The 25,047-nt window shown below is 62.3% G+C and overlaps 2 protein-coding genes across 2 annotated transcripts in view; both read left to right on the top strand.

The window, feature by feature from the left end:
* The window catches only part of LOC141471233 (uncharacterized), a 38,061-nt gene extending 22,154 nt beyond the window's left edge, over positions 1-15,907 (top strand). The window contains exons 7-9 of the mRNA XM_074157656.1: positions 319-651; positions 15,068-15,253; positions 15,314-15,907. Of these exons, the coding sequence (XP_074013757.1) occupies positions 319-651; positions 15,068-15,253; positions 15,314-15,907 (1,113 nt within the window). The remainder of the gene's footprint in view (positions 1-318; positions 652-15,067; positions 15,254-15,313) is intronic.
* A 3,763-nt stretch (positions 15,908-19,670) lies between these two features.
* On the top strand, positions 19,671-24,865 carry LOC141471023 (E3 ubiquitin-protein ligase TRIM7-like). Its single transcript, XM_074157385.1, has 7 exons — positions 19,671-20,078; positions 21,522-21,608; positions 21,989-22,219; positions 22,339-22,361; positions 22,624-22,739; positions 23,055-23,087; positions 24,169-24,865. Exons 1-7 carry the CDS (start codon positions 19,671-19,673, stop codon positions 24,678-24,680), a joined length of 1,410 nt encoding a protein of 469 aa, XP_074013486.1. The 3' UTR covers positions 24,681-24,865.
* Positions 24,866-25,047: the final 182 nt, after the last annotated feature.

The following is a 25,047-nucleotide window of genomic DNA, read 5'->3' as shown; positions in this document are numbered from 1 at the left end:
TCCTCTCGCCGCGGGAGAGACTTGGCCAAGAAGGACGTTCCCGAGGACGTGGCGGCGGTAGAGGGGCCCTACATCTGCTGCGAGTGTGGGGAGAGCTTCCTGGACAAGGAGCTCTTCGCCGCCCATCAGAAAGCGCACGCCAGCGAGGAGGCCTGCACTTCCCTGGAGCACGCAGAAAGCTTCAGGCAGAAATCCAAAAGCAGCTCTGCGAAAGGCCAAGGGTCCTCTCGCTCCAAACCGGGCTCCAAGCGCCCCGACGGGGAGAAAAGCTCCGCTTTCAAGTACGGCTTCGTCAGGCAGGTGAACAACATGGTGGAGAGACCCTACACCTGCTCCCAGTGCAAGGAGAGCTTCAGCCTGGAGGTCAGCCTTATCCTCCACCAGAAGCTCCACACGGGGAAAGGTGACGGGCCCCTGACCTGCACCTACTGCGGGAAGGACTTCCGAGACCTCTCCAAAGCCATCCGCCACCAGCGCATCCACACCGGCGAGAGGCCCTACCAGTGCACCGAGTGCGGGAAGAGCTTCATCCGACGGGACCACCTCCTCAAACACTGGCGGGTCCACACCGGAGAGACCCCTTACCAGTGTCCCGTCTGCGGCAAGCACTTCCGCTACAAGGAGTCGCTCAATTGCCACCAGAAAATCCACTCCCGCAACCCCCGGCCCATGGAGGAGTCGCAGCACAACCTGGAGTCGGCAACTCAAACCGGCCATTTCTGCGTGAAAAAAGAAACTAAGCAGTAGCGCTGCCCCCCGGGGGCGTGATGAGGGGGGAAAGGCCGGGGGGGACGGAAAGGGCTGGCGGCGACGGTGAGGGTCGAGCAGGTTGGACGTGCAGCGCGACGGGAGGTGAACTCGTGTCATGGCAAGCTAATCCCACGCGGTCATGCTACGAAGCCCCGCTTTGTTGAAGCATCAAAGGAAATTTCCTCTTAAAAAAAAAAAAAAACAAACAAAAACCAACAAAACAACAAACAAACAAAACAAAAACTCTTGGTGGGACGGCCCAGGCCACCTCTTCGACCCCCGCGGGGTGACGTGAGACTTCTACGGAGCGGCGTAGGGCCTTGTACTCATCGTCCCCCCTACGCAGGTTTGGATTTTGCCTGTAGAGAGTAATCCCCAGCGATTCTCCAGGGGGCGGGGGCGGGGGGGGGCCGTATTTAGCAGGCATTTCCCCACCAATCTTTGTGCATATTCAGGAGTGACGAGCTTTCGCTTTTCTTTTTTGTTTTCCCCCAACTCCTTTCACCCGACGAGGAGGCTGGAAGCACGAGGGAGGGAAGGGAGGAAGGTGCCATTCCCGGATAATCCCCTCGCGTTGCCGCACCTTCCGACGGCAAAACCCCCTCCTCGGTGCCGCGAGGCCGGGGCTGGGATGAAGGGAAGATTGAGGCGAGGCCGTGTGGTTTAGGGGCACGGCGCAGGATTTATGGAAGGCAAAAAGAAAAAGCAGAGAGGAGAGAGAGCAGCGAAGAGCGAGGTGAGAAAAAGTAGGTGCAGGAGGAAAAGGAAAGGGCTGAGGACATTGGAGCAGGAGGAGTCGGGGAAGGGCAGCGCGTGGAGACGCGGTCGGGTCGCTCACCCGAGGAGGACGCGTCTTTATTCCTTGGAAGGACGTTACTGGCACCAGTCGGGCCGTGGTTTTCCCTGTGGCCCGAGGGAACGGAGCCGCTGGTCCGTCACACCAACTCCTGTCAATGAAGGCGATTTTATTATCATTTTTTTTTAACTGGGTTCGGTCTCACACTCAGGTAAGTCAGACGAGTGAAAGCAACTTCTCCTAACCCCTGTAAAGAGCTGTTTGGTTTTTAGTTAATCTAGAAGTAGTATTATATTATTATTATTAATTATTAATTATTATTATTATTATACTACAAGGAAACGTGTGGCACTATATTCCACCAGTTGATCTAAAACACTTTAAATGTCTGAGATAACTGACCGGAGGTTTTTTCAGCCGTCTGTGTAAATATTGGATTGACTTCTCGGCGCTAATCGGTGTTGTTCCTGAGGTGGCTGTTTTAAGTGGTGTCTCTTCCGCTGTGTTTTTATCGTCGGCTGCTGGTTCGTGATCGTGTTTTGTAATAATTATTATATTATTATATATATATTTTTTTTTTTTTGTAAAGTCCGTCAATACAGTGTTTTCCATTCCGAAAAGCCCGTGTCGGGTGAGTGATGGCAGCCCCGCTCCCCTTCGCCCTCTTTCGTCCTTGCTCGTCCCCCCCTCTCCCCGCTGTGACGCACCCGCCTGGTGGTTAATTAGCCTTTTCCAGGTAATTTGCAGAACTGGTGAAGCCCACAAACCCAGCGGGCTCTGCTCAAGTCCGTGCCGGGGAGCCGGGTCCGGCAAACGAGGCTGCTCAGCCGGTGTCCGGCCGTGGGGATTCGTGTTTTTATGCTTTTTCTCCGCTGCGGCTGGAGAAACGTGGGTTTTATGGGAGAATAATGTCACGTTCCGAAATAGAGCTGCAGCGACCGCCCAGGGGTTGCCGGGCTCCGCTGTGGGGTAAATCCGGGACAGTCCCGTGCTGGGAGAAGCTGGGACGTGGTGGACTCGCCCCCCGGCACCGACTGCGGGCGAGAAGGGTCCCGGTGTGCTCTGCCGAGGGTCCCGGTGTGCATTCGCCTCTCCTGTGTCACCCAGGAGAGGGTGGCCCGGCCCCACGGTGACCCAGCGGACGGGGCCGGGCTCGTTTGGTGCCCGTTGCCCCCGGGAGGATTTGACTCGCCGCTTCCTCGCTTCACACGTAGCCGAGCTCTTTGTACCGGGGCTGCCAAATAAAAACTCTTGCTGCCAGGTCCTGGCCCCACAAGGGCAGCGCGGCCTTTTGTCTCCCTGCGTCCCGGGGACGGCAGTGACGGCTGGCGGGGTTCAACGGGGTGGCCCTGGGGGGCTGGCAGGGCTGGTCCAGGTGGTCTTGGGGATATGGGGCTGGCCCAGGTGGCCCTGGGCGGCTGGCAGGGCTCAACCAGGTGGCCCTGGGGACATGGGGCTGGCCCGGGTGGCCCTGGGGGGCTGGCAGGGCTCAACCAGGTGGCCCTGGGGGGCTGGTAAGACTGAACTGGGTGGCCCTGGGGACATGGAGCTGGCCCAGGTGGCCCTAGAGGGCTGGCAGGGCTCAACCAGGTGGCCCTGGGGACATGGGGCTGGCCTGGGTGGCCCTGGGGGGCTGGCAGGGCTCAACTGGGTGGCCCTGGGGACATGGAGCTGGCCCAGGTGACCCTGGGGGCCTGGCAGGGCTGAACTGGGTGGCCCTGGGGCTGTGGGACTGGCCCGGGTGGCCCTGGGGGGCTGGCAGGGCTGGTCCGGGTGGTCTTGGGGATATGGGGCTGGCCCAGGTAGCCCTGGGGGGCTGGCAGGGCTCAACTGGGTGGCCCTGGGGACATGGAGCTGGCCCAGGTGGCCCTGGGGGGCTGGTAGGGCTCAGCCAGGTGGCCCTGGGGACATGGGGCTGGCCTGGGTGACCCTGAGGGGCTTGTAGGGCTCAACTGGGTGGCCCTGGGGGGCTGGCAGGGCTCAATCGGGTGGCCCTGGGGCTGTGGAACTGGCCCGGGTGGCCCTGGGGGGCTGGCAGGGCTGGTCCGGGTGGTCTTGGGGACATGGGGCTGGCCCAGGTGGCCCTGGGGGGCTGGCAGGGCTCAACCGGGTGGCCCTGGGGACATGGGGCTGGCAGGGCTCAACCGGGTGGCCCTGGGGGGCTGACGGGAGGGGGGCAAAGGGGTGACGGGGCAGGATAAATACATACATATGTGGATACAACTCCGGCCTCACAGGAACAGCACCAGGGGCCGCATCCCGATCCCGCTCCGGCTGATGCCGATGCCTCTAGTGGGAAATAAACGCAGGTGATAAATACACTCACGTGGATACACATCTCCACACATCCCAGTAGCTGGCCCTGGATCCCAGTCTCCCCAGTTTCACCAGGATCTATGAGCACTGGGACGGTGACACCCCCCATCCCAGAGCTGCTCCCGTGTCCCCTCCCCCGTGGGTGTCACCCCCACCGGGGGTCCCTAATTTGGGTCCCCGCCTGCTGTCGCACCCCTGTGCTTGTGGGGACTCCCCCCCCCCCCTTTCTGGCATCACGGCGGTGACGGGATGTGGCCTCGTCCCCGTGTCCCCCCTCTTCCCCTCCCTTTTTCCGCAATCCAAAGGGTTTCCTGCCCTTCCCTGTGTGTGGTGTCACCAACTTCCCCCCATTGTCACCCCGTGCAGGGGGTCCCTGAGGTCATGACCGGGGGCGGGGGGGGAGGCCATGTGCCAGGGGGGTCCTGCCACCCAGGGGGGCCTGCTGGGGTGGGATGGGAATGGGATGGGATGGGGTGGGGATGGGAATGGAGATAGGATGGGGATGGGGATGGACAGGATGGAGATGTGGATGGGGATGGGATGGGGAAAGGGATGGGATGGGATGGAGACAGGGATGGGGATGGGGGACGGGGATTGCGATGGGATGGGGACGGGAATGGGATGGGGATGGGATGGGGATGTGATGGGGAAAGGGATGGGATGGGATGGGATGGGGATGGGGGACGGGGATGGGGACGGGAATGGGATGTGATGGGGATGGGATGGGGATGTGATGGGATGGGGACAGGGATGGGATGGGGATGGGATGGGGGACGGGAATGGGATGGGGATGGGATGGGGATGTGATGGGGAAAGGGATGGGATGGGATGGAGACGGGGATGGGGATGGTGGACGGGGATGGGGACGGGAATGGGATGTGATGGGGATGGGATGGGGATGTGATGGGATGGGGACAGGGATGGGATGGGGATGGGATGGGGGACGGGGATGGGATGGGGATATGATGGGATGGGGACGGGAATGGGATGGGGATGGGATGGGGATATGATGGGATGGGGGACGGGAATGGGATGGGATGGGGACGGGGAGGGGATAGGGATGGGATGGGGGTATGATGGGATGGGGATGGGATGGGGATGGAACAGGAGGGGACGGTCCGTTCCGGCGGGCAGTGCCGCCCCCCCGGACTCCTCCCCTCCCGGTGCCCGTGGTTTCGGGGGGGGGGGGGGTTCGGCCCGGTGGGGGGGCGGCATGGGGGGGATGCCCGTCGGTTTCCATGGCGACACCGTCCTCGGCCGCCATTTCAAGGCCCGCGGGGCGCGAGGCCGCCGGGCGCTAGGGGAGGGGGGGGGATGGTGTCGGGGGGGGCCGCCAGGGGGCGCCCGCGCCAGCTCCGCCCCCCCCCCCCCCCTCCCCGGCAATGGCGGCGCCCGACGGTGCGGCCGGGGGACACCCCCCCGGGGCACCCCTCAGCCCTCCCCGTCCGAGCAGTTACCCCGACAACAGCCCCGGTTCCCCCCAGTCTCTTCCCAGTCCTCCCTGTCGGCCCAGTTACCCCGGGGGCCACCCCAGTTCCCCGCAGCCCCTCCCCGTTCCATCACCTCCCCCCCCCCCCCCGCTCAACCCTTCCCCGTCTCCTCCCGTTCCCCCCAGTCGCCCCAAGCCCCTCCAGTTTCCCCCAGACTCTCCCCAGTTTCCCCTAGTCTTTCCCCAGTTCCCCCCAGTCACCTTCAGCCCCTCCCCAGTTCCCCCCAGTCTCTCCTCAGTCCCCCCAGCCCCTCCAGTTACCCCCAGTCCCTCTCCAGTTCCCTCAGCCCCTCCCCAGTTCCCCCCGGTTCCTCCCCAGCCCCTTCCCGGTTCCCGCTAGTCCCTCTCCAGTCCCCCCCAGTTAACCCCAGTTCCCCCCAGTGGCCCCAGCCCCTCCAGTTCCCCCAGTCCCCTCCAGTTCCCCCAGCCCCTCCAGCTCCCTGTCCCTCCCCAGTCCCCCCCGGTGTCCCCCCAGTCCTCCCTAGTTCCCCCCAGCCCCTCTCCAGTCCCCCCTCACTCCCTCAGCCTCTTCAGCTCCCCCAGTCCCACCCAGTTTCCCCCAGACACTCCCCAGTCCCCTCTAGTTCCCCCAGTTTCCCCCAGACATTTCCCAGTCCCCTCTAGTCACTCCCAGTTCCCTCCAGTTACCCCCAGTTTCCCCCAGCCCCTCCAGTCGCCCCTAGCTCCCCCCACCCTCTCCAGTTCCCCCACTTTCCCCTAGACACTCCCCAGTCCCCTCCAGTTACCGCCAGCCCCTCCAGTTCTCTGTCTCTCCCCAGTCCCCCCAGTTGTCCCCCCAGTTCCCCCAGCCTCTCCAGTTCTCCCAGTCCCGCCCCCAGTTCCACTTCCCCCCAGTTTCCCCCAGACACTCCCGAGTCCCCTCTAGTTACCCACAGTTCCCTCCAGTTCCCCCAGTCCCCCCCAGTTCCCTCCAGTTACCCCCAGTCCCCCCTAGTCCCCCCCAACCCCTCCAGTTCCCCCCAATCGTCCCTCCAGCCCCCCCTAGCTCCCCCCAGTTCCCTCCAGTTACCCCTAGTTTTCCCCAGAGACTCCCCAGTCCCCCCTAGTTCCCCCAGTTCCCTCCAGCCCCTCCAGTTCCCCCGGACCCCCCCAGTTTCCCCCAGACACTCCCTAGTCCCCCCAAGCCCCTCCAGTTCTCCCACCCCTTCCCAGTCCCCCCAGTTCCCTCCAGTTCCTCCCAGTCGCTCTCCAGTCCCCCCTAGTTCCCCCAGCCCCCCCAGTTCCCCCAGTCCCCCCCAGTCCCCTCCAGCCCCTCCAGTTCCCCCAGTCCCCCTAAGTTTCCCCCAGACACTCCCCAGTCCCCCCAGCCCCTCCAGTTCCCCCAGTTCCCTCCAGTTCCTCCCAGCCCCTCCTCAGTCCCCCCCAGCCCCTCCAGTCCCCCCCAGTTTCCCCCAGACACTCCTCAGTCCCCCCCAGCCCCTCCAGTCCCCCCCAGTTTCCCCCAGACACTCCCCAGTCCCTCCCAGCCCCGCCAGTTCCCCCAGTTCCCTCCAGTTCCTCCCAGTCACTCCTCAGTCCCCCCCAGCCCCTCCAGTTCCCCCAGTCCCCCCGAGCCCTTCCAGTTCCCCCAGTCCCCCCAGTTCCCTCCAGTTCCCCCAGTCCCCCCCAGTTTCCCCCAGACACTCCCCAGTCCCCCCAGCCCCTCCAGTTCCCCCAGTTCCCTCCAGTTCCTCCCAGTCCCCCCCAGCCCCTCCAGTTCTCCCAGTCCCCCCCAGTTTCCCCCAGACACTCCCCAGTCCCCCCAGCCCCTCCAGTTCCCCCAGTCCCCCCAGTTCCTCCCAGTCCCCCCCAGTTCCCCCAGTTCCCTCCAGTTCCTCCCAGTCACTCCTCAGTCCCCCCCAGCCCCTCCAGTCCCCCCCAGTTTCCCCCAGACACTCCCCAGTCCCTCCCAGCCCCGCCAGTTCCCCCAGTTCCCTCCAGTTCCTCACAGTCACTCCTCAGTCCCCCCCCAGCTCCTCCAGTTCCCCCAGTCCCCCCCAGTTTCCCCCAGACACTGCTCAGTCCCCCCCAGCCCCTCCAGTTCCCCCAGTTCCCCCAGTCCCCCCGAGCCCTTCCAGTTCCCCCAGTCCCCCCAGTTCCCTCCAGTTCCTCACAGTCACTCCTCAGTCCCCCCCAGCCCCTCCAGTTCCCCCAGTCCCCCCCAGTTTCCCCCAGACACTGCTCAGTCCCCCCCAGCCCTTCCAGTTCCCCCAGTCCCCCCGAGCCCTTCCAGTTCCCCCAGTCCCCCCAGTTCCCTCCAGTTCCTCCCAGTCACTCAGTCCCCCCCAGCCCCCCCAGTTTCCCCCAGACACTCCCCAGTCCCCCCCAGCCCCTCCAGTTCCCCTCAGTCCCCCCAGTTCCCTCCAGTTCCTCCCAGTCCCCCCCAGCCCCTCCAGTTCCCCCAGTCCCCCCAGTTCCTCCCAGTCCCCCCCAGCCCCTCCAGTTCCCCCAGTCCCCCCAGACACTCCCCAGTCCCCCCCAGCCCCCCCAGTTCCCCCAGCCCCTCCCCATTCCCCCCGGTTCCCGGTTAAGGGGGCGGTGTGGGGGGGATGCCGCGGGGGGGGGGGGGGGCCCCGACGGTGCCGGCTGGCGGGGCGGTGATGCCGTCGGTGCGACAGGGGGCGCTGCGGCGGCGGCTCCGTCCCCGCTCGGCCCCGCCCGGCGCGGCCCCCGGGGCGGCTGGCGCGCGGCGGCGGCGGGCGGGCCGCCCCCTGCCGGCTCGGCGGGGCAGCGGCGGGGCCGGAGCGCGGAGCGGCGGAGCCGGGACCCGCAGCCGCGCTCGGTCTCTCGCCGCCCGCTCCGCCCCCCCCCCCCCGCCGCCGCCGCCGCCGCCGCCGCCGCCACACACACGCACGCACACACACACACACACACACACCCCCCACGCACACACACCCCGCACCCCCGCCGCCGCTTTCCCCCCGGTGGGGTCGGGCCGCGCCCCGCCCCGCCGCCGCCGCCCCCGCCCCGCCGCCGCCCCCGCCGCGCCGCGCCGCCCCGGGCCCAGCCCGATGCCCGGCGGCGGGCGGAGGTGAAGGAGCGAACGGGCGCTGGATCCTCCCCGGCCGCGGCCCCCGGGGCCCCGGGCAGGGAACAAAGGGCCATGGCCGAGGGGGCTCCCGCTCAGGTAAGGCCCCCCACCCTCACCCCCCCTTCCCTCCCCGCCGCGGGTCCGGCCCGGCCCGGCGCCCCGCGGGCCGCACGTCGGGGCGGGCCGCGCCGTCGGGGCCGCGGCGGGGAGGGCGGCGGAAGGGAGGGGGACTGTCAGCGTACGGGGCCGCCGCACCCCCGGGGGGGACGAGACGGGACGGGCAGGGACGGGCGGCCCCCGGGGGCGCGGCGAGCACGGGCCGGGCCTCCGCCGGCGGCGGCGCCCGAGCTGCCGTCGAGGGCCCGGGCCTGCCCGTGCCGGCGGCCGGGCCCTGCGGATCGGGGAGCGGCTTCGGCAGCCCCCCCCCCGGCTCGCCAACCACCCCCCGGTGACAGGCCACCCTCCCCCTTGTCACCGCCCGGCCCCTGACAGCGCCCCGGGTGTCCCCTCGCCGTGCCCATGGCAACGGGGCTCGGCTGTCCCGTGTCACCCCCCCACCCCACCCCCCCCCCCCCAGCGTCACCTCCCGTCCCGTGGGACCCGGGGCCGCCACCGTAAGCGGCTTAGCGGGGTCAGCGCTCTTCGGGGACATGGGGATGCGAGTCCCCGCCGCCACCCCGGGTCCCCATCGCCCCGGGGGTGTCCCCCGTCCCCCCCGCCGTGACACCCACCCCTCTCCCCGCAGGAGCCGGTGCTGCAGCCCCGCTGCCCCTCGCCCCGGCGGCCGGCGGCCGGCCCCGAGCGTACCTCGGAGCGGGAGACGCAGACGGCCGAGCTGTCCCTGACGGTGGTGGCGGCCGTGCAGGCGGTGGAGAGGAAGGTGGACTCCCATTCCACCCGCCTGCTGGACCTGGAAGGGCGGACGGGGATGGCGGAGAAGAAGCTGATCGACTGCGAGAAGACGGCGGCGGAGCTGGGGAACCAGCTGGAGAGCAAGTGCGCGGCGCTGGGCACCCTCATCCAGGAGTACGGGCTGCTCCAGCGGCGCCTGGAGAACATGGAGAACCTGCTGAAGAACAGGAACTTCTGGATCCTGCGGCTGCCACCCGGCAGGAAGGGGGAGGTCCCCAAGGTAACGGTGTCCTGGGGTTGGGGGAGCGGGGGGTCTCTGTGCCCAAAATGCTCCCCAAACACTTGTGGACCGGGGTGGGGGGGGGGGAGAGGTGGTGGGTGAGCGGGGACGGCTCAGGACCCGGACCTGCCCCTCGATACTTCCCGGTGTGTCCCCCCCCGTATGGAATGTCCACCCACGCTCAGGCCGGAGGTTTCAGCTCCGCTTCACCCAGGAGCCATCTACTCCTTTAATTTTAATTTATTTTTTTTACCACCATTTGGGAGAAACCCAGCAGATTTGGTGGTTCTTTTTTTCACTCACCGTTTCTTTTCCCACCTTGGCGCTGCGGTCGGAACCCGCTTGGGACCCGGGGGGGGTGCAGGGGGGAGTGGCTGACACAGGGAAGGGGGAATCTCTGGGATTCGAGGGAAGGAGCTCCCTGCGCTCGCAGCCGGGCTCAGCCGATCATCGGAAGGAGCCGCCGCCGATATTCTTCGCCACCCTCTCGTTGAAAGAAAGTTTGCAGGTGGGAGCGTGCGGGACACGGCAAAGGGAATGTGGCTGGGGAGGGCTGGGAGGGGGGGGGGGGGAGGTTCACACCCCGACACCCCCTTAGCGCAGTCGGGGAGCAGCAGCCTGGCTCCCGCATCCTGAATTTCTCCTTAGAAATTCTCACCTTCAGGCCCGGGGAGAGTTTTCCCTGGAGTTCTGGGGTAACTGAAGCTGGGTTTTTACGTCAGCTCATCAATAGAGATGAGGTCCGGCCCCGCTGCCCGATTTTTATCTCCTTTACGCTCCCTCCAGCCCCGTCTCCTCTGTGAAGGGGGATGTCTGATGCCATCAGAGGAGGAATTTGGGCTCGTTTGAGGAAATGACGCTGGGAATTCAGCCGTTGGGCTGAGACCTTTAATCTCATAGAAATACCCGTCCAGGAGTTGTTTTAAATACAAAAACCAACCCGTTGGTGGCTGTGGAATGGCTGAAGCCGGGCCGTGTCCCCGCGGGAGCGAGGTGCCGCTGCCGGTGGCCGGAGATAAGGCGTTGGGCTCCCGGGGAAGCCATGTGGCTACCTGAGCCCCCCCGTGCTGCTTGTGGTTGCAGGTGCCGGTGACGTTTGACGACGTGTCCGTGTATTTCAACAACAAGGAGTGGGAGAAGCTGGAGGAGTGGCAGAAGGAGCTGTACAAGAATGTGATGAAGGGGAACTACGAGTCGCTGATCTCCCTGGGTAAATATTGGGGTGTCTTCGCCCTGGTGAAGGGCAGGTTCTCTGGGGTTCCTGGCTCCCTGCAGGCATGGGCGTCCTTCAAGTCCTCCTTGGACATCCTCTTGGATCCCCTGGAGACCCAAATGTCCCATTTTAAATGGAGATTTAAAAGCTCAGGAGGATGCTTCTAGTCTTGGCGAGGGCATCCTTCCAGCAATGGCCGGGTTTGGGGCACAGTGCTGTCCTGGCTGGGTGGGGGCCACCCATGGGTGGGTGGGCTGGAGACCTCCTGAGGCCCCTTCCAGCCAGAGTTACTCAGTGAAAAGCCAGCACCTTCCCTGTGGCTGATGGAAGGGTTTCCCTTCATCTTCTGGGTCAGCAGCGGGTACCAGCCCATGCTGGTACCTTGAGAAGAAACTTTTCCCTTTAGAGGAAACTTTTGCAGAGTGAACAGTTGTCTGATGCCATCAGACCTACGCTCCTTTGGGGCATTTCCTCCTGAAGCCACAGGAGAATTTCTGGCCCTGCCGGGACCAGAGGTGAAATGCTTTTGGCTTTGGGAGAGACAGGAATTTGCCGGAGAAGTTCTAAAACCCTGCCAGAACAACATGTGGGTTGGGTTTTTTGCTCCAAGGTAGTTCCTCTGTGTGTGGAATCTCCTCTGGCCATCCAGGGAGCCTGCCCTGCTCAGCACCAGGCTCTTCCACCTGCAGATCTTTTGTGGATGTTCCCGAGTGTCTTGACGTGTCCCCTCCCCGGGCGCTGGGGCGAGGTGGAAGCCGATATTGGGATTCCCCGTGCAGTAATCCCTTCCCTCCATCCCTCTGTCTCTCAACAGACTATGCAATTTCCAAACCCGGTGTTTTGTCTCAGATCGAGCAAGGGGAGGAATCGCGGGTCAGGAATGAGCAGGACTTGGAGGAGAGCGAGATCATTACCGATGCCACCGCAGGTGAGCCGTAGGTTGGGTTCAGAGGAGCTGCTGATGAGAGATTTGATCTCCAGGTACGGCTTAACGGATAAACCAGGGCAAGCGGAGCCCAGTGAGTTGGGGGCCATCAGCCAGGGAAACGTCTGTGTCCAGAGCAGGTCCTCAGAGGGGTGCCTGGCAGGAAAGGAGAATCAGGTCCCATTAGCACAACCCATCCACCCCAAAAAAGTCCTCTCCAGCCTCTCCTGGTGCTTGGGTTTATCCTTGGGGCATCCCCCTGGTGCAGGGAAGGCTGTTCCCATCCTGTGTGTGAGGACCTGGGGTATTGAGCGGGTTCTACAAGGGCAGGGCTGGGCTGGGAGTGGGGCACCGGGGACCCCGAGTCCCAGAGTGACTCCTGCTCTCAGATAAGGGGGGCTGATAAGGAGGTGTCCCAGAAGAGATGGTGTCAGCTGTCCACCTCCAAAAGTCCTCTCCAGCCTCTCCTGGTGCCTGGGTTTATCCTTGGAGCATCCCCCTGGGGCAGGGAAGGCTGTTCTCATCCTGCGTGTGGGGACCTGGGGTACTGGAGGGGGTTCTCCAAGGACAGGTCTGGGCTGGGGCACCAGGGACCCCGAGTCCCAGAGAGACTCCTGCTCTGAGTTAAGGGAGGCTGATAAGGAGATGTCCTGGAAGAGACGGTGCCAGCTCCTCTGCTGGTCATAGAATCAGAGAATCGTCTGGGTTGGAAGGGACCCCTGTGCCTGTGGAGGATCCCAGGGATGGCTGAAGGGCAGGGGTTGAAGGGAGAGAAGAAGTGGCCGAGCAACCGAAACCCCTCTTGTGGGATCGGCATCCGGAGCTGACGGTTTCTTCCTCCTGGCTCCCGGGAATGATGGCGGGTGGGAATCTCTCTTTGCTTCAGCTGGTATAAGGGTTGTGATCAAAACGGAGGAGCTCCTTCCTGAAGACAGTCCTGAAAACCCTGAGCTGCATGGGATGTCGGGGCAATCGGAGGGGAGCTTCCAGAGCCCGGACGAGGAGGCAGCCTGTGAGAGCCCCTACGGCTCCGTCTCCCCACCGAGGGACCTCCCGGGAACCAGCCTGGGTGACTCCTCTGAATACGTAGCCGACTTCAACGAGATCCAGAGGGTCATCGTTCACCACGGGAGCTGCACAGGTGAGACGCTCGGCGCACAGCTCCGCGGCACGTTGTGGGGACTCAGGAGGGGCTGTGGTGGGTCGGTGAAAGGGTTGGATGAAAGAGAAGTGTTAAATTCCCCCAGAACCAGCACCAGAAGGAGAGTTTCTGGCTGCAGAAAACCTCAAGAGCAGCTGTGGTGAGACCTCAGGCCAAGAGGAGGAGGCAGCACTCACGTGGTGGACATCAGAGCGTGGTCTCTGAGGGCACCTGACCTGCTCCAGAGTGGAGTAAGCAGCAGCTCAGTCCTCCATGGGTGGGAAAAGCCCTTGTTTTACAAGAACAAGGGAAGACGTGTCCCAGGCAGCATTTTCTGACAGCCCCAAGTGGGCCCCCACTGCCAAAATCCCACCGTTGGAGAGGGCAGGATGTTGGTTGAGGACTCCTGCCCTGGTGTTAGTCGTGGAGGAATGGTGTAAGCTTCTCAGGACTCTGCTGGAGGAACATGCTGCTGGAGGAACTCTCCAACTCTGCTGGAGGAACACATCAACCAGCTTGAGGGTCACTCGGGGCAGGTCCAGAGATGGGGACAAGGGTGGCTGGAGATCTGTGGGGTGGGAGCTGCCAGGAGGGAAAGGTGTGGTAAGGTTATTTAGTGGAGAGACAAGAAGATGGCACTGGTTCTTCATGTGAAGAAGTTTGCTGGTTGGGTGGCAGATATGGGCCAGGTCCTCCAGACCTGCTTTGAGGGTGGAGATGGGAAAGCGGGGAGATGGACTGTTGTGAGCGGTGGGTTCCCTGCCTTCTGACGGCTTTGCGATGGTGTAACGCACACCAAGAAAGATGGAGTTGGGCTCTTGAGGTCCTCCTCAACTCCATCTCCTGAGTCTTGTGGTCTTCTCAAAGATGGATTTGGGCTCTTGAGGTGGGTCCTGTGGTCTCCTCTCGTGGGTCCTGTGGTCTCCTCATGGTTTTCCAAGGAAAACCAGCCAAGCCACCAGTGGGGTTGGATCCAATCCTTGTCCAGCACCTCTGCCAACGTGCGGAGCTGGTGGGAATGAACAGGAGCTGCGGGAAACCTCTGACCTGGGTGCGGATGTTGGCGGCTGGTGCTCAAGCAGTGATAGCCCCCGGGTTTTCCTTGCTTCAAGGAGGTGGGAAGGAGGACCTGGGAATGGGGGTTTTCCCCACTGACCCTTCCTCTGGAGGGGAGAGGGACAGGGCTTTGATCCATCCTGCTCCCATCAGCTGCCTCTTCTAGGGAAAGCCTGGCTGCTCTTCCGAGAAAAGTACATAGGCCTGGCTCAAAGTCCAGCGTGGGGTGACGTGCGAGGGATCCACCACGGGCCGTTCCTCGATGTCCTACCTCCTCTGTCGCCAGTAGGGCTGGTCTGGCCAAACAAAACCACTGGGTCACCTCCGGCGTGGGTGACGCAAGGGGGGAGCCTGTCGTGCAGCTGTCCATCCCACCACCGGTTGCTTCTGGGAAGGAGAGGGGGGGGTCTCTCCCGGTGCCCCGTCACGTGGAGGTCGAAGGAGAGGACAGTCCCAGGCTGGACATGTTTTCTCAGGAGTGGAGCTGGAGCCTGGCAGCCCCATGCCGTGTTTCCTTCGAGCGGTGCCGGGTGTGGGGAGCGTTGTTGTAGCCCAGCGAAACAACAGCAGATGGAGCTGCTCTGAAATCACTCGGCTGCTCGAGTCCTCGCAAATCCGTGGTGCTTTTATCCTCCCCTCTTGTCTCGCAGCATCGTGAAATTGCAAAACCTTTTGGCAGCCAGGTCTCACCGCACCCTCCGAAGGAGCCTGTCCGGGAGGCGGTTTGTCTGTCCTCCCTGTCTGGGGGTGTGCGGGGTTCGCTTTGCCCATGCGAGGGGACGTGCCACATCCCAGGGCTCCGGGCTAGAGCCAGCTCGTGGCCAGGCAGAGCAGGGACAATCAGCGGCAGAAGCCCATGTAGATATTTCTTTAGCAACCCCCAGGTGTATAAAAGCCCATCCCATCCCACCCAGTGACCCTAATGCTGTTCTGGTTTCCCTCCCCACCCCACCCCCCCCAGAGGACGGGATCGTGATCAAGACGGAGGAGGAAGAGGAGGAGGAGGACGACCCCGACACCCTGGAGCCGTGCGCCATGTTCTCGGGCAGGACCGAGCCGCCGGCGTTCCCCAGCCACGAGGCCGGGCTGGGCTGCGAGGCACAGTGCAGCTCCAAAACGCAGCCCAGGAGCCTGGCGGCCGCCCGGGTGAGGAAACCCCCCGCCTGCGAGAGAGACTCCGGGGAGATGAAGCCGGCCATCGCCCAGCAGCGGAACCGGACGAGGGAGAGACCCTACATCTGCCCCGAGTGCGGGAAGAGCTTCATGCTCAAGATCAACTTCATGATCCACCAGCGCAACCACCTCAAGGAAGGGCCCTACGAGTGCCACGACTGCGACCTCAGCTTCCGCAACAAGCAGCAGTTCTTGCTGCACCAGCGCAGCCACACGCGCCGGGGAGTGGGGGTCCCCCGGCGCCCCGAGCACGGCCTCAAGCCACAGCCACGACCCCCGCCTCCGGGGAAGCCCTACAAGTGCTCCGAGTGCGAGAGCAGCTTCAGCCACAAGTCGAGCCTCAGCAAGCACCAGATCACCCACGTCGGGGAGCGGCCCTTCACCTGCGGCGAGTGCCGGAGGAGCTTCCGCTTGCAGATCAGCCTCATCATGCACCAGAGGATCCACGCCGGCAAGAGCGAGATGGCTTTCCTCTGCCCCCAGTGCGGCAAGAACTTCACCCGGCCCTCCCACCTCCTGCGGCACCAGCGGACTCACACCGGCGAGCGGCCCTACCAGTGCAGCCAGTGCGAGAAGACCTTCAGCGAGAAGTCCAAGCTCACCAACCATTACCGCATCCACACCCGGGAGCGCCCGCACGCCTGCGCCGTCTGCGGGAAGGGTTTCATCCGCAAGCACCATCTCCTGGAGCACCAGCGCATCCACACGGGCGAGCGGCCCTACCACTGCACCGAGTGCGGCAAGAACTTCACCCAGAAGCACCACCTCCTGGAGCACCAGCGGGCGCACACCGGCGAGCGGCCCTACCCCTGCACCGAGTGCACCAAGTGCTTCCGCTACAAGCAGTCCCTCAAGTACCACCTGAGGACGCACATGGGAGAGTGAGGGGCTGCCCGACGGCTTCCTCTCCCTCCCTCCCCTCCCTCCATCCATCCATCCATCCATCCATCCCTCCCTCCAGCCTTCTTCCTCCTCCTCCTCCTCCTCTTCCTCCTCCGCTCATCTCTCCCACCCTCCCTCCATCCCCTTTCCCCACCCCCGGCTCAGGGCATGGACATCAAGGAAGCTTTGTGTGGTAGCGCCGCTGGTCTGGTGGAGACGGCTAGGCTGATTGGAAATAAATTAATTAATTAAAGCAAGCAACGCGCGGCAAAATTAAAAGATTAAATATATATATAAAATTAACAGCAGCAGCTGATTTAGGGGGAATCCTCACCATCAGAAAGGAGAAAAAACAAAACAAAACAAAAAAAAAAGCAAACAACAACAAAAGAAACCTGTGCAGGGTGTTTTGCCGGCGTAGGACTCTTAACTGCTTTTTAAAATCTACTGTTCATTTTTTTTTAATAAATGTGGAGGAACTTTTTATTTGATAAGCAAAACTTAGGATTGCCAAGATGCTTTTTTTTTGTTGTTGTTGTTGTTTTAAAAAAAAAAAAATTGCTCTTCAGGCTGATTTGATTCTGGCACGGTCGCTCTTTTGTCCAGGAGCTCTGCAGAGATGCTGCCTCGTCCCAGCTCTGCGGGCTGTAGGCGACAGTCGCTCAGCAGCGCGTGGGGACAAGGAGCTGGCGGCCAGGGGGAGGTGAGTAATAAAATAGATCCAGATGAGGAGGAAATTCTCCGTGTGTGTCTAGATTGGAAGCGCTGGTAGGTGCCTGCCCGGCTCTGGGGGCCTGTGATGCACTCATGAATTATAAAATAGAATAAAATACTAGTTGCAGTAAAAAGAACCTTTTTCTGGTAGGACCCCATCAGCGAGGCTCCTCCAAACACTCATTTCTAGCGCTTCATCCTTCCCGCAGCGGCAAATGCCTTTCGGGCGAGCGGCCACCCCTGGGTGCCACGAAGAGCTGGCACCGGAGGCATCGGTGTGAGACGCGGGGGGGTCTCACCGCGGTGGGGTCACAACATCCCCATGCACAAGACCTCGCCGTGGTTTAACTGTTCTTCTCTCTTTGAAGAGAGAAGGTGGCATCCACCACACACTTCCGGGTGGTGTGAACAGCAGGACTCCGGTCCCAGGATGGTTCCAAGAAAACCCCTGGCCAGCTTGGGGTCGCCCGTGGGAGACCACCCGGCTCCCAGGCTGCTGGGGTCCCTTGCCCCACAGTGGGTGGGACACGGGTCCATCTCCTCGCTGTGGGTTTGAGCTCCCGTCTCCAGCAGCTCTGGTTCTCCGCGTTCCCAGCTCGTCCTCCTTGCAGCTCCTGCTGGGTGAGATGCCGGAGCAGTGACACCAGCCCCCCGGCACACACCGGGGTCCCTGGCTGAGGGGTGCTGTGGGGATGGCAGTGGCAGATCTCGCGTTGGACGGTGGCATCAATAAACAGAGCAATGATGGGAGAAGTTGTCGGGACCCTTTAATGCCTTTGCAGAACCAAAGTCCTGGCTGCAGGGCTTTCTGTGCGTATGAACCTCTCCAAAATTTGTGATTTGAAGCATTTTCTGTGCTAGACAAGGTGCTGGGGTGCCGAGAGCTGCCAGTCGGTCACCACCATGGAGAGGAGCGTTTTGGGGCTGCCAGGGCAGGCTCCAGCCGAGGTTCCCGATGTTGGGGTGCTGCTTGAACATCCCTGGGAGCAGTTTGGGGTTCCAGCTGGCAGCGTGCAGTCCGACGGGGGTTAAATGTGCTGTCACGGGGCTGGTGTCCTGGGAGGCAGTGGCACCGAAAAAACGGCAGAGGTGGTGGCGCCGCAGGGCACGAATGTGGGGGTGGCACGTGCTATGAGCGGCACCGCCACCCCCAAGTTGTCTGCAGGTTCTCGGCACCCTCCAATTAATTGCAGGCAGGTTCGTTTGGGGAATGCTGAATGCTAAAACACCGCTTAACTGGGGGGGTCCCAGCACCGTCCTGCCGCAGGACTGACTCTCTGAGGGCTCACATCATAGACTCATAGAATCATTGAAGTTGGAGAAGACCCTTAAGATCGTTGAGTCCAACCATCAGCCCAACACTGCCAAACCCACCACTGACCCATGTCCCTCAGCACCACGTCTGCCCGGCTTTTCAATCCCTCCAGGGATGGCAACTCTGCCACTGCTCTGGGCAGCCTCTTCCAACGCTTCACAACCCTTTCCAGGAGGGAATTTTTCCCAATATCCATCCTAAATCACCCCTGGTGCAACTTGAGGCCGTTTCCTCTTGTCCCATCGCCTGTTCCTTGGGAGAAGAGACCGACCCCCCCTGGCTACCCCCTCCTTTCAGGGAGTTGTAGAGAGCGATAGGCAGCAGCCCTGGGGACAGGGGATGAGCAGAAGCCACCATCATCCCCACTTGGGTGTGAGGTGGGCTGAAAGCATCGTGCCCACCCCACGGCAGCCGCTGGGATGGAGTCTGGAGACCCATGGGGAAGCAGGGGCTTTTTGTGGGGACAAAGCAGCACTTTGCTAAGCATCCAAAGCCCTCCGGGTGGTTTGGGGCTGGGATGAAGGCAAAGGAGATCTTGGGAGAGCTGACGGTGGTGACGGGGTGGAAGCCAGAGCCCCCCTGCTCCGGCGTGGCCACTGGGCTTGGTGGGATTTCACATGGGGAGGCAACTGGCCCCTGGGAAGCGGCTCAGGGACTGGATTACACTCGGCTCCTGTGTGTCCCAGCTGCCGCAGTGACACAATCCCTGAAACTGCTCACTTGAGCTCACACTCACTCACACTGTCCCTCCCCGGGCTGCGGCTGACGGAATCTTCCCCACTCCTGCACAGACACACGTGCCCATACGTGCACATACATACACATGTATACACATACATGTACACGCAGACACAAATGTGCACCCACATGCAGGCACACGTGTGCAAAACCGCTCACACTTGCACACGCGAACACACATGTACACACCACGCACCACACACAGACACATGTACACCCAGATGTGCCTGTGTGCACATGCTACACGTGTGCAGACGTGTGCACAGCCACATAGGTACACGGACATGCACACCCCAAACACACATAGACTCATACCCACATACATGCACGTGTCAACACACAAGCATGTGTCAACAAAGCACACCCGCACCGATGCACACCCGCACAAACGTGCCAAAACACACGCACAGGTACATGTACACGCACATGCACAGCTCTACATGTACACACGCGCTTGCACATGTGCACACAACACCCCCTGTGCACACAGTTGATGTGAGGACAGGCTGAGAGAGTTGTGGGGGTTCAGCCTGGAGAAGAGGAGGCTCCAGGGAGACCTTAGAGCCCCTTCCAGTCCCTCAAGGGGCTCCAGGAAAGCTGGGGAGGGACTCTGGATCAGGGAGGGGAGCCAGAGGAGGAGGGAGAAGGGTTTGACACTGAAAGAGGGGAGATTGAGCTGAGATCTGGGGCAGAACTTCTTTGCTGTGAGGGTGGTGAGAGCCTGGCCCAGGTTGCCCAGAGAAGCTGTGGCTGCCCCATCCCTGGAGGGGTTCAAGGCCAGGTTGGAGGGGGCTTGGAGCAACGTGGTCTGGTGGGAGGTGTCCCTGCCCAGGGCAGGGGGTGGCACTGGGTGGTCTTTAAGGTCCCTTCCCACCCAAACCCTTCCGTGGTTTCTATTCCCCGGCTGTGTGACAGCCGCGCACAGTCACACACACAAACACACCCCCCCCCCTTCACCCCCCCCCCGCCCGGTTCCGGGAAACGCCGCTCCCCGGCAGCATGGCGCGGGCCCTGCTGGCCCTGGGCGACAACCTGCAGGCCGAGGCCACTTGCCCCATCTGCCTGGAGCTCTTCTCCCAGCCCGTCCTCACCGAGTGCGGCCACAGCTTCTGCCGGCCCTGCCTGCTGGCGGTGCTGGGGACCCCCCCGCGCCCCGCCGCCTGTCCCCAGTGTCGCGCCACCGTGGCCCCCGGCTCCCTGCGGCCCAACCACTCGCTGGCGGCGGTGGCCGGGCTGGCGGAGGCCTTGGGCGACGAGGCCCGGCAGCCCCGTTGCCCGACCCACGGGGAGGCGCTGGGCCTCTTCTGCGAGAGCTGCCGGCGGCCGCTGTGCCCGCTGTGCCGGGAGGGGGCCCCGCACCGGGACCACCGCGTCCGCCCCGCCGAGGAGGCCGCCCGGCAGCTCCGGGTAAGGGGGGAGCCGGGGAACGGACTGGGGGGCATCCCGGGGGTGCGGTGGGGACGCGGCTGCGGTCCCCCCGCTCCGGGCACGGGGCAGGGCACCTGCCGGGTATGGGCTGGGCTCCCCTCCAGGGACAGGTTGGGGTTCCCTCCGGGTATGGGCTGGGGTCCCCCCCCGGCACAGGTTGGGGTTCCCTCAGGGTATGGGCTGGGGTCCCCTCCAGGAAAAGGTCTGGATCCCCTCTGGGCACAGATTTGGGGGTCCCCTCGGGGCACAGGTTGGGGTTCCCTCTAGGTACGGGCTGGGATCCCCTCTGGGAGTGGATCCAAGCCCCCTCCAGGCATGGGCTGGGGTCCCCTCAGGGCACAAACCTGAGGTCTCTCCCAGACACAGGTCGGGGTCCCCTCTAGGCATGGATCTGTGTCCCCTCTGAACATGGGTTGGGGTTCTCCTCCGTTCGTGGACTGGGGTCCCCCTGGGGCACAGGTTGGAGTTCCCTTCAGGCATGGGCTGGGGTCCCCACTGGGCACAGATGTGGGGGTCCCTTCCAGGAACGGGACTGAGTCCCCTCAGGGCTCAGGCTGGGGTCCCCTCAGGGCACAGGGCAGGGTCCTCTCTGAGCATGGATCTGGGGGCCCTCCCAGACACAGTTTGGGGTCCCCTCTCGGCAAGGATCTGCGTCCCCTCTGCACATGGGCAGGGGTCCCCTTGGGGCACAGGTTGGGGTCCCTGTCCAACCACAGATCTGGGTCCCCATCCAGCTGCTGGGTGGGGTCCCCATCTGGGTACGGGTTTGGGGTCCTCATCTGACCATGGCTTGGGGGGTCCCAATCTGGCCATGGCTTGGGGTCCCCATCTGGCTGCAGATTAGGGTCCCACGTCTAGCCGCTCACCCCTCTGTGGCCCTGCAAGGTCCCTGGTGCCCCAAACGTCCCCAGTCAGGAACGGGGATGGGGCAGCAGGGGACACGGTGTCCCCCAAAAAGATGCAGGCTGGGGTCCCCCCCCTCCAGCAGCTCGCTCTGCCGCAGGGTATGGCTTGGAGGAGCCGGGGGGGGGCTTTTTTAATACTTCAGCAAATTTATGGAGTGCGTCTGAGACACAGCGCTGCTGTCACGGCAAACCTCTTCCCACAAATCCCACTTCCAACCCCAAAAGTTGTTTTTCCTAATTAAAAAAAGAAAAAAAAAAAAAAAAAAAAAAAAGAAAAAGAAAACCAAACCCAAACCACAAAGTTCAGGGTTTCCACACGAAGCTATTCCAGAAATGTTTCTGGCCAAAGCAGCTGCACGTGGAGGGAGGTGGATGCTGGCTCAACCCCCCCCCCAGTGACCCCGCACAGCAGTATTGTCCCCACAGGGGCTCTTTGGAACATCTTTTCACTAATGTAGCTCCAAAATCACCAAATATGCTTTTTTTTTCTTTTTTTTTTTTTTTCCTCCCCCCCCAGGAGACACTCCAGGCCAGCCTGGTTTTTCTACAAAAAGAGAAAGAAGAGTTTAAGCCCCAAGGAGAAAAGCAGAGCGATGGCCTGCTGGTGTGTGGTTCCCTCCCCGTGCGCACGCCGTGCCCCCCTCTCCACTGACCCCCCGTCTTCATGGGCGCGTCCTGTATTTCCCTCTCCCCATATATATTTATCTCCTTTCCCGTAACAACACAGTTCTCTCTCTCTTTCTCTCTCCATCCCGTCTTTCCTTTTTCCACCCTGCTCTCATTCAGACTCCACTGTCATCCTGGCTCCGTCAACATCCAGACTTGCCAGCCCTCTCTCCCCCCACCTCCGCTCTTCCAGATTTTCCTCCCTAAAAGCTCTCCTCCTTTTCCCCACCATCCTTGCCCCCCCGCCTCTCCCCAGTGCCGGGTCCCCGTGCCCAGAGGATGGGCTGGCTCAGTGGCCCCCGCACGGGTACCTTGCAGGAGAAGGTGGCCTCGGAGCAGCAGAGGCTGAGGGACACCTTCAAGGAGCTGCGGCAGTTCCTGCAGGAGCAGGAGGGTCTCCTGCTGGCCCAGCTCGACCGGGCACACAGGGACCTCACCAAGGAGCGCAGCCAATACATCTCCAGCATTTCGGAGAGGAAATCGCTGCTGGACACGCTGGTTGTGGAGATAGAGAAGAAACGTGACCAGCCAGTGGTGGAATTCCTTATGGTGAGGGCTGCGTCACCCACCCGGGTGCTGTGAGTGGGAGTGACTGTGACTCACTGCCCTGGGGACCGCGGGTCCTTCTCGGGGGTCCCAGAGCTGACCGGGTGTTTTCTCTCTTCCAGGACATTGACAAAACCCTGAGCAGGTACGGAACGGGCTCGGCATTGCTCTCCTCCCATGGGCAGAGGTTTGGAAATGCTCAGCAGCAGCCCCGGGGGAGGTGGCTTTGCCCTGCTGAGTATTTGGAATTTCTCTGGAGGCAGAGGTTGTTGCACCCCCATTAAAGATGGGGTTCCCATGCCAATAGCTGGGACGCAGCTCCCCCAAGTTGCTGTAGGGGGTTGTCCTCCCGTTTCCCTCCTGGCTGCTGGGGTCAGTGCTTCTCTCCGTGTTGTTTCCCCCCACAGCTGCGAGGCGGCGAAGGTCCCGATCCCGGAGCCGGTGTCCCCGGAGCTGCAGAGGACCGTTAAGAACCTCTCTGAGATGAGCCAGTTGGTGGTGGGTGCAGTGGGCAAATTCAAAGGTAAAGCAAAGAAGCGGTGAGCGATACCTTGCTGTGTAGTTGGTGTCCGGGCTCCAGATGGACTCTGGGCACTGCTGTCCCTGTGCTGTCCATCCCCTGGGCTCGGCTGCAACCGGAGTTTGGGAGCCTGCTGCTTCTGCTCGGGGTTTGGGAGCAAAACTTTCCTGCTCCAGACATGACCCGTCTCCGAGATGGGCTTTGCTGGAGCCCAGGAGCTGAGGAACAGGCTCCGTGTCTGGCTTGTTGCCCTGATGGGGAGCAGGAAAGGTGCCACAAAAGGACAGAGACTGATGGGTCTTCCTTTCCTTCCTCTAGTGAACCTGCTGAGAGAGGCAGACAGGGAAAGGGGTAAGTTTCTGCAGCTGCTGGGCACAAACGAGGGAGAAAAGCTTTCCAGAACGATTTTCCTTATGTCCTTGGGGTAGAGATGGACTCGCACCACAATATCTAAATCCGGGTGCCTTTGTTTTGACTGGGCCTGCTATAAAAATCCAGGTCTGTCCCCATGCCAGGCAACAAACGAGGGCCGGGACAGCGCGAGGCCCTTGGCTTCCCTGTCCCTGGAGACTTTATTTTCTTTCTTTGAGATGTGTAAGACTGTGACTAGTTAAGCAAAGGGTTCGTACACGTTTTGAGCTGGCAAAGATCAGAAATCCTTTTGCAGATGCCCGGGGTCCTTGCAGTCCTGGCAGCATGGCAGGGCTGGGGGTTGGTTGGCACCATTTGGGCTGAGGCTGGTCTCCCAGTCTCTGCCCTCTCACTTTTCGGGATGAGGGACCTGATGCACAGGATGAGCGTGCCTCAGTTTCCCCCACCATGAGCCAGGGCCTCTGGAGGAGTGGGCTTAGCAGACAGCCTGGGGTAGTGGCACTGCATGGTGACACCTCTGTGACCTTGTGGGACGGCCGCGGGATGGCAGCAGAACATCCCACATGAGCTGACGGCTGGGGCTCTGCAGTGAGACTACTCAGCGGCGCTGTTTTTCCTTCTGGTGACACTTGTCCCCCTTGTCACTGGAGCGGGGACTGGCCTGCCACCACTGCTGCCTTGCACCCAGGGGGTACGTTGCTCCCCCACACCCAGCCTGGCTGCAGCCCCGTCACACTTAGACCCAGTGATACCCAGCGCAGGAGCAGCAAAGCAGGTTTAGCAAAGTCCATTGCGTCTGTCCCCTGCGTGTGGGGACACTGCCTGGCTCGGTCCTGCTGCAAGGGAGCGTTGCTTCGCTCATGGGTCCTGGTGGCAGTGAAGAACCCGTGCCCCATGTCCCTTGCAACCGAGGGGGCTGTGGGTGCTGCTTGTGTGCGCTCGTGGGGCACGAGTGCCTGCTGTGCTTGTAGGACACGTCCCGGCCCCATGGGAGAGGAGGGAGACGTGCTGGTTCACTCCTCAGTGGGTGACAGACTGACGTTTCTCTCTCCTTCATCAGTGAAGGTGACGCTGGACCCAGAGACCGCGAACCCATACCTGATCGTCTCGAAGGACCGCAAAACTCTGCGGCTGGGAGACGGACGGGGAAAACTCCTCGACACCCCCAAGAGATTCACGGGCAGCCCCAGCATCCTGGGCTGCCAGGGCTTCACGGCCGGGAGGCATTACTGGGAGCTGGAGGTAGGGGACGGGGACAGCTGGGCCGTAGGGGTGGCCTTGGAGTCCGTGCAGAGGAAGAACTCGCTCACCATGGCCATGGGGAAGATCTGGGCCCTGCGGCGGGACTGGAATCGCCAGTACACAGTGCTCCACATGCCCCCCACCCCGCTGGCTCTGAAGGAAGAGCCCCGGAGAATCAGGGTCCACCTGGACTACGAAGCAGGCCAGGTGACCTTCTACAATGCGGAGAACATGATGCAGATCTTGCAGTTCAAGGTGTCCTTCACTGAGAAGGTCTTCCCATACTTTTGGCTCTGGTCACAAGAATCCTACATCCAGCTCTGTGCCTGATGGGGTTGGTTGCCTCCCAGTCCCCTGTCCGTGCCCATGGCTAGTTGAGCAGGCAAGAAGCATGGGAATGACGCAGCATCGCGTTGCGAACTCACTGCAGCACTGCCTGGGCTGGATCCCCTCTGAACTCTGCTGCATCTCCTCCTGCTGAGTCCTTTGGAGCATTAAAGATGTGTTGCCTTGCCTGGGGGTGTCTGCATGCTGGTATCCTGGCCAGATCTCACAGTGACAATGTCCCTCCTGTCTCTGCAGGCACTGAGGACACGCACAAATAAGCAGGAGAGAGGCAGGGAAGATGCTATGGTTGCCCATGCTGGTCCTCAGCAGCACTGCACGGCTTTGCTTTGGCTGGGTGTGGTGTGCTGTG

Source organism: Numenius arquata, chromosome 12, assembly GCF_964106895.1.
Source record: "Numenius arquata chromosome 12, bNumArq3.hap1.1, whole genome shotgun sequence".
NCBI lineage: Eukaryota > Metazoa > Chordata > Aves > Charadriiformes > Scolopacidae > Numenius > Numenius arquata.
Note: the sequence above shows the minus strand (reverse complement) of the source record. Positions and strands in the feature narration are given on the sequence as shown.